General features: G+C 41.3%; 2 protein-coding genes across 5 annotated transcripts in view; one reads left to right on the forward strand and one right to left on the reverse strand.

The window, feature by feature from the left end:
- The window catches only part of LOC128436855 (sialoadhesin), a 129,848-nt gene that overhangs the window by 63,054 nt on the left and 58,344 nt on the right, over positions 1-8,450 (forward strand). The gene's annotated exons all lie outside the window — the stretch shown is intronic.
- zgc:92360 (uncharacterized protein LOC436988 homolog) overlaps positions 253-8,450 on the reverse strand; it is a 12,174-nt gene continuing 3,976 nt past the window's right edge. Inside the window, exons 4-11 of one of the 2 annotated variants that reach the window (XM_053418758.1) lie at positions 7,627-7,709; positions 7,388-7,500; positions 6,181-6,327; positions 5,605-5,688; positions 5,431-5,493; positions 3,660-3,731; positions 2,077-2,308; positions 253-1,580 (exon numbers count right to left, since the gene is read on the reverse strand). In XM_053418758.1, the coding sequence (XP_053274733.1) occupies positions 1,552-1,580; positions 2,077-2,308; positions 3,660-3,731; positions 5,431-5,493; positions 5,605-5,688; positions 6,181-6,327; positions 7,388-7,500; positions 7,627-7,709 (823 nt within the window). In that variant the 3' untranslated portion in view covers positions 253-1,551. Of the gene's footprint in view, positions 1,581-2,044; positions 2,309-3,659; positions 3,732-5,430; positions 5,494-5,604; positions 5,689-6,180; positions 6,328-7,387; positions 7,501-7,626; positions 7,710-8,450 lie in introns of those variants that run through there. The other variant, XM_053418757.1, reaches the window with a different exon arrangement.

The raw sequence follows: 8,450 nt of genomic DNA on the forward strand, positions 1-8,450 counted from the left end.
ATCATGTAAAGAAAATCAGTTTAATGTATTTTCAGTTGATTCAAAAATTAAAACTATCTTCAGAACTTTTAAACAACAAAATCAATAACTAATTTATATTTGTCTCTTTACTTTGTGGTATAATACATTAAATTCCAGTTGGCGGCACATTGTTTCAGGGCAGAGGAAAGTTTTTATCTCTTGTTATTTTTATTTGAAGAGGATGATGACGAGGAAGAGTGTTTCTTAACTCTCAAAATCAACATAAATGAATCACCAGTGTAAAATCATTTTTTATTCATGCTCAATAAATTCATGTGTGACGTGGCCAAGCACAGAAATGTCTTTAAAGTAACGTGGCACCAAATCACAAAATGTGAGTTAGAAATAAAAACAAAACCAACAAGACGTGACAACTGGTTGTTTGATATCTATAAAAACAAAGTAAAATAACTAACTAGTTTGTTTTCATAGAGTCTGCCACAGGGAGGCGCTGTTACACCATCTATTGGCTTATCCCACACATCTGATTAAAGGTGATGTTTCTTTAACAGGTTAAATAAATCAGAACAAGATGGAAAACACAAAAACACAGGTTCCAGTTTGGATAATAACAAACCAGTTTTGACTTTATGGATTGAAACAGTGTTTGTGTTAAATGTTTATTTAAAAAAAGAGAAATTAAAAAAAAATCTGAATCCACCACAGACTCAATTAGACTCTGAGTAACTTATTAAAGCAAAGACTGTTAATAAAGATGGAGGACACATCTCCACCTCCTCCCAGGGTCTGGAAATGAAGCCCAAACATCCCGGGTTCAAACGCTGCCATTGAGCACAGCAGCAGCGGCCGAGGGTCACAGCGGGTCGCCCACTAACCAGAAGGTCAGGGGATGAGGCCGCAGGGGGAGGGGGGGGCTGAAGATGGCAGAAACTATCTTTATATATCACATGTTACATATTTCACATGTACTTTGACTTTTTAGTTTGGCCCATGTCCAATCTGCTAACACGGAGGAGGTGGGGTTTATGTCATATACTGCAGCCAGCCACCAGGGGGCGATCAAGATGAAATGGCTTCACTTTTGGGGAGCCGTTGTGTCGTCCATCTTTATTCGCAGTCTATCATCATTTCACATCTGTATAAAAAGCATCTCACGAAAAGCATCAAGGCTCTTCTCACCTTAACTACAACTTTTTCTCAAATCTTAAATCTAAACACTAAAATATATTTAACATGATACAAATTAAATCCACATAGTTCACAGAGTTGGTTTGCATGAGTGTCGTCTAATAATCCAAACATCAGGAACATAAACTCCAAGATGATATTTGTGTGAATGGAAAGTGATCGTTTGCAACTAATTCAAATTATTATCATTATTCATATTTCTTTATATTTCTTAATTCCACCAATGAATGCTGCATTTGGTCCTTATTTGCATCCCTGACCATGTAGGTGACGACACTCAAGTTCCCCCCCCCCAAACTACAGAGGGAGCCAGAGCTGATGTGGGTCCAGAGTCAGATCGGTGAAGGACAGAGAGGAGACGTCCAGCAGGCCTCGGCTCCCTCAGGGTCTGTGTTTGAACATGGCCTCCACTGAAAACACACACAAAGTCCAACGTTACACAAAGAAAAGAGCCTGAGATCTGATTCACTTTGTTGTTGAGAGGTGTTGTGGATATTAATCCCTTTTCTGATTTGTAACCTCGTGCTTTGATTGAAGAGATTTAGATCTTTACATTGATGCTGAGCCGTCGTATGTGAAGAGTTTTACTACATGTTGTAGTCGTTGATTTCTCAGCGTAAATGATATGAATATGTATGCATGTATGTTTTGTAAAATAAGTATTGTAGGAAAACTTCTTTAAAACATCCTCTGTCAAATGTCACAGAGGAAGTTCCCCCACAGCTTCCTCCCTGAAACTGCTCGGTGGCCAGAACTGGATTGTTCTGAGTGAACATGGAAAATCCATAAAGACACAATGCAAGGGGGGGGGGGGGGGGGGGGGTTGCATCATAAACAAAAGTTAAAACAAATTTAATCAGCTGCTAATTGCTTATTAATATTTTAAAAAAAACTCTGAGTTCTCACTTGTGTACTCCTGGGGCGACATGGGCACGCTCATGACGTTGTTGAAGTGCTTCACCCACTCCAGCTGGTCGCTCTCCATCTCGCAGGTGAACAGGAAGTAGCGGTCGGGCGTCTGGATGGTGATGCCGTGCTGCCAGGCGCCGTTGCAGTGGGTGCCGGCGGGCAAGCCGGTGGACACGTTGTAACCGTGGTCCCTGTGCCCCAGGAAGACCTCGCCTTTGGCAAAGGCGTCCTTGAGCAAAGCAGCAAAGGTTCGTGTGTGAGAGCATCTCGAAAAGCAACACAACGCAATTCTGCAAAACAAGCAACGCTGCCGAACACACAAAGTGCAGATCTCATGTGTCACTGTGAGAGTGGAAAAAGAGTTTGGTTCATTGTGAAACTGTGGCAGACAAAGAAGGATTCGGCCACAGTCCAAGTTACTCATGGGAACAACCACACCACATGCATTTGAGCTACATGGCCACTAGGGGGTTCAGTGAGTCCCCTGATTGTGAAAGTGAAGCCAAAAACTAATGTGAAATAAAACAAGCTTGAGACTGTTTCCTGCAGCCCAACCACTGTTCACTGTCTCTGCTGTAGCATGTCATTTAAAGACTTTAACAAAGTGTAGCATGGAGAACATCTGTTTTCATAATTATCATGATTATCCTCCTCGTGTTATCAGACTTCACTTCCCTTTTCTTTTCACTCACTACTCTTTCTTGTGGAACACTCTCTGGGGTTTATTCAGACGATTCCTTTGGCCCAGATAATGATTGCTCCTTTTTACATCAGCAGCTAATCTGCCTTTGTTATCTGATGTGCAGAACCCCCCCCCCCCCCCCCCCCCCACACACACACGCACTCTTCTTCAGGCTCCTGGCAAAGTCTCAGTGTAATAAAAACCACTAATCTCCCACTGACTCACAGTCTCACTTTCACAACGTCTCAAACTCTGATATCGGATCAAGCAGCTGAAAGCAGAAACAGAGGCTGGTTCCCAAACCAGGTCGGGAAATGATTTACGTGAATCAAATTAACAGCCAATGAAAACACTATAATTTGTCACAACTGTTACAGAAAATAAATATTACAAGAGAGAAGTCCAACAATGAAGTCTAAAGGCAAAATTTGACAACAAATAGTCATAATATTACGAGAATAAAGTCAGAATTTAATCGATTTAATCAAGTTTCTTTCTCAATCCTTATTATTATTATAATGTTGTGCTGATGTGCCCAAAAATAGCGTATTATATTATGAAGTAAAACTGACAAGATGATCCACATTCCTCTTTTTGAAGCAGGCAACAGGGATACATATATTTTATACTCCATCAGGTTTTCACTTTACTCTGAGATTCTCCAAACTGGGACAGGCCCACAAGTTTAATAATGTGACACTGGGAGTGAAATGACTTTATATCGTCCTCTCCTCACTGAGTCATGGCTTCATATCCCCACATCTCATTTGCTTGATGGAGAAAATAACTCCCTGTATGTCCGTCCCATGGTGTGTGTGTCTGTGTGTGTGTGTGTGCGTGTGTGTGTGTGTGTGTGTGTGTGTGTGTGTGTGTGTGTGTGTGTGTGTGTGTGTCATACCAGTGGATCTTTGAAGTACATGAGCCGTCTGTGGTCCAGAGTGAACCAGCGCTTCTTGAAACCTTCTGTTTGCTAAAGAGACAAAAGGAGAGGGGGACACAGTCAGACATGGGGCGAGAGACACAGAGACAGTCAGAGAGAGAGAGAGAGAGAGAGAGAGAGAGAGAGAGAGAGAGAGAGAGAGAGAGAAAACTGTGTAAAGACACAAAGCAGCATTGAACCAAAGGGGACGTCTGTCTGTGACTCACACTCTGTCTGGTGTCAACACTTCATCAATTACTTTCAGTTTATAATCATGTCTTAAAATTAACCTTAATAATCTGATGATCAATCTGAAACACAGATTATATATATTTTAAACTCACATTTTAAAGGGGACAAGATGCTTTGTCAGTTTGTATTTCTTATTGCGTGTTGTATTGGTTTTTGTGTGTTGTTGCACAACCATAAAATGTCCATTTATTATCTGAATAGAGATTTTGATTAACCAGAATCATAAATCATAATATAGTAATAAACCAAAGTTCACCACAAGCTACAAGACTGTGAAACAATATTATCTGTACAAACCACAAATCAAATAATATCAACTGTGTTTTAAGAAAAACATTGTGTATTTGTGATGTCAAGGAGAAATACTACAATACCCACAATTCTCAGGTTCAGTAGGGAAACACAATCTGTTGTTTACCACAACCGTGAAAATCAAGTCAGCTAAGATCGGATCCTTCAGCGTTACAACAACACATGAGACACTCAACACAAAAACACAAGATACAAACTAGGATATATAATACAACACTATATCAGAGACAAAGTTAAATCCAGGGAGAAGTCGTTGGAAAGGGATCGTTTGCAATGGTTTATGGGAAACGTAGTTCCTTCACTCTTAAAACAGCATTTTTGGTCCCAAACTTTGAAAATGGAAAGATTTTTTTAAGAGCGGGTGGTTGATGCTTTACTTAAATATTTATATAATACATAATATAATAATATTCTTCTTGACTGATAGTGATTATCTTTGCAGATGAATTCAACCATTTAGTCAAGAATACTTTTCTTTAAAGATTTAAACACATCATTGAAAAGCGGAGAGATGCTGAAAAGCCTCAGTTTTAACACCAGTGCAGTAGCTGTGAAACCATTGTTCTAATACCAGTGAGGTGACTTCCTCCTCAGGTCTGTCTCCCACACGTGTAGGAAACAAATGACAGGGCGAGTCTCTTCCATCTCAACCTGACAGACGAGGGTTCACTACTCGTCTCTGTGCAGAACCTGTTGAGCTGTGAGGATCAGGTTTCCTCGTGTCGGAGCTTTCTGTGAGAAAGCAGTCGCATGGGTTTGAATGAGCTAATTTAAAAGTGTCACCGGTGCATGGCTGAATATTTACATGTGTTCAAACAGGTCTTTGTCCTCCTGAGGATTAAGTGGATCCTCAGGAGGACGGATCCTGGGACAGAACGGCAGATTGGACGCGTGGACAGAATGGACACGTCTCAGCTGTCACTCAACGCGTCAGGCAGCTGAGTGACAGCTGGGAGAGTTTCCCTCTCAGCTCAGCTTCCAGTGAAGAGAGTGAGACATGAGCAGGAGATGGAATCACAGACAGAGAGCTGAGGATAGAGTTTGAATGAATGAAATGAACAGAATGAATTAACGTGTGTGGGCACAGGGGGCGCTGCTGAGTTCAGTGCACGTCTGAAAGCAGCTACAGAGATGCAGAGGTGTGTGTGTGTGAGAGTCTGTGTGTGTCTGTGTGGGTGTAACTTGCCCTGGGTCCTGTTTTCTCCATGTATCCCTCCTTCAGGAAGTTGCGGGTTAGTTTGGGAACAAGCTGAAAGCGACAAAATAAAACAAAAGGTTTTAATTGAATATCAGTGATCATCAGCAGTAGGTGTGTGTTTGTGTGGTGTGTGTATGTGTGTGTGTGTGTGTGTCTCCTCACCTCAGCGTCTGTCGCCCCAGGAAAGGCCACCTTCAGGTAGTGAAGCTGAACTGCACGGATCGTGTTGTACCAGTCAACGATCTCCTGATGAAGAGAGACACAGTTACTCCTTTTTAAATATCATCACATATTTAGGGAACAAATGTGCATTATCTTATCTTATATCTATAATATCTTTGGATGTGTTTGTTTCCACGCAAAATATTGTTAAATACATAGATTTCACCACTAAAACTACTTTTGCCATCATGATGCAATTTCACATTTAGCTACAGAGCATCAGCTGTGGGAGCTGAACACAAACAGCCTGACGATGGACCCTGAGCTCCTCCGATCATTTTCAATGTGTGTGAATGAACGATGGATTGTGCAGCTTGAATGTCTCAAGTTATGAATCTCATCAGTCAGTAGAATCATAATTTTAAAAGGTTCAGAGACTCGCCCAGATCAACGTAACTCCAACACGTCTGTTCCTCCACGTGACAGGCGACAAATATCACATCCCATTGCAAAGGTACTGATTTTCAGAATATAACACAAACACACACACACACACAAAGGGGATCCCAGACAGACCTTGCCGTTTTCGTGGTAGATGAACATGTTGCGGGTGCTGTAGTCTTTCAGGTACGTGATCTGGAGGCCGTGGGGGTTTCCGATCTTCTCTGGCTGGAAGATGGCGTTGATGCTGTCCACCTTGATCACGGCTTTGGGCTCCTTAGCCTGCGTGAAGGGTGGGAGGAGGAGGAGGAGGAAGAGGAGGAGGAAGAGGAAGAGGAAGAAGAGGAGGTTGTTGTGTGTGTTTTAGTGGAATGCATAGATCACACAGATCAGATTGAATATTGTAAATCCATTGATTTCAGCTTGAGGAAACAGAAAAGTAAACACCATGTTTTTAACAACGGTTCGTAGGGAAATTAAAGTTGGATAAAGAGAAAATAAACATTTTTCTGTGAAGTTTTGGGCTTCAGAATAAAAGTCCTCTTATGAAGTGTGAAGGTGTGAGTGTGGGATCAAGGCCCGGGGCTGTGTCTGCTGCTCTTTGAAGCCGTGAACCATGAAAATAAGATCAATTACTGGTATCTACACATCAGCATCAGTGATAACCATCATGTCTGAAACACACTGAACCTGTGAGTGGCTTCCTGGGCTTTAATCCGTCCTGACTGAATCTAAATCAGGCTCTGAGGCCAGAACCTGTGAGTTTGACATTTTGTCCTCGACTCTCCCGGTGAGAGTGTTTGCGAGCCGCCGTTAAGAAGCGTTTAGAGAAATTCCCTCAAGGTGTTCTTCAGACATCTTGTTCTCAGAATTAACAAAACAGCATCGGTTAATTTTCCTGTTTTTAAATAACTTGTTCCCTCTTCTCCTGAGCGTGTGGAGAACAAAGTGCTCGGCTGCACGGAGACACTCAGATGCACAATTTACAAGTGGTTTTGTACACATGTGGGTATGTAAATTAGATGTGTGTAGACATACTGCAGCAAATAATGTGTGGGTGTTGTCTGCAGTTTGTTTTATGTCTTTAAAGTGTCTTTTAATTAAAGTGTCTGTGATGTGGTTGCATGTGTGTGTGTGTGTGTGTGTGTGTGTGTGTGTGTGAAGACATTAACTTTCTAATTAAAGGAGTATTGCAGATGTGAGAGAGTGTGAAGAGTGAGTAAAGTGTGTGTCTGTGTGTGTGTGTGTGTGTGTGTGTGTGTGTGTGTGTGTGTGTGTTTGTTTGTGTGTGTGTGTGTGTGTGTGTGTGTGTGTGTGTGTGTGTGTGTGTGCTGCTGCTTACATCATATTTAGTTAAGTACTTCAGAGTCCCCTCCCGCTCTGAGAGGACGAATCGCCTGCTGAAGAACTGCCCGTTGTCCCGCCCCCTCTTCATCAACAGGCCGTCTCTAGTTCCTGCAGGAGAACGACAAAAGGCCATTTATTAACAAGAGTGTGTTTTATGTATGTACACAGACACACACACCCACTCACAAAAACACAAACGAACACAAACTAACACAAACACAAACACACACTTACCTTCCTCATAAATGAAACTCTTTCCCGGCTCGCAAAACTCTTTCCTCTCGTACTTTGCTCTTATCCACTGCTCCCGCAACACCCTGGACACACACACACACACACACAAACACACACACACACACACACACACACACACACACACAAAGGACAAGTAAGCAGAGCTGCTTGTAACACAAACTGAGCGGAACAAACAATAACACACGTCAATGATGCAGTAAAGCATATTCTGACCCACGTATGAAATGGAACTAACTTTTAGGAGTAACATTCTATTGTATTTCATTTTCTGAGCTCCATTAGATTTGATGTAATCTGGAGCAGGCTGGCACAAGAATGTCCTTCAGGATTAATAAAGTTTTATCTTATCTTAATTTTCAGTTGGCTGATGATATCGTCAGGTAAATATGAGCCTTTCAGTTTCTGAGCTGATGTTTGCTGATTTGAAAACTTGGGGGAAAAGAAGAAGGAAAGAAAAAGAGGCTGTGAAAAACTAAAGCCCTGTTTAAGTTTTGCTGATTTGAAAACATTCATTCTACAGAATAAACAATGAAATGTGTGGATCTGCATTCTCTATAGATTGTTGTATTTTTGTATAGTTATTAACAATAAAGTTTAATAAGGTTTATAATGAAGTTCATGGTTGGACTGTATAATATCAAACCTTGTATTATTTTGTCTTGTGTTTGATAAGTATCTTGGTTGATACACGGTACTGGACATTTATTACTCCTTATATATGCATTCTAATCCCAACCAACATTTAGAATCCATTGCTCATATTGTTAACGGCTGTAATAAGTACAAAGGACTCTATACTGCAC

The sequence above is a fragment of the Pleuronectes platessa genome, chromosome 3, assembly GCF_947347685.1.
Source record: "Pleuronectes platessa chromosome 3, fPlePla1.1, whole genome shotgun sequence".
In the NCBI taxonomy this organism is placed as follows: Eukaryota; Metazoa; Chordata; class Actinopteri; order Pleuronectiformes; family Pleuronectidae; genus Pleuronectes; species Pleuronectes platessa.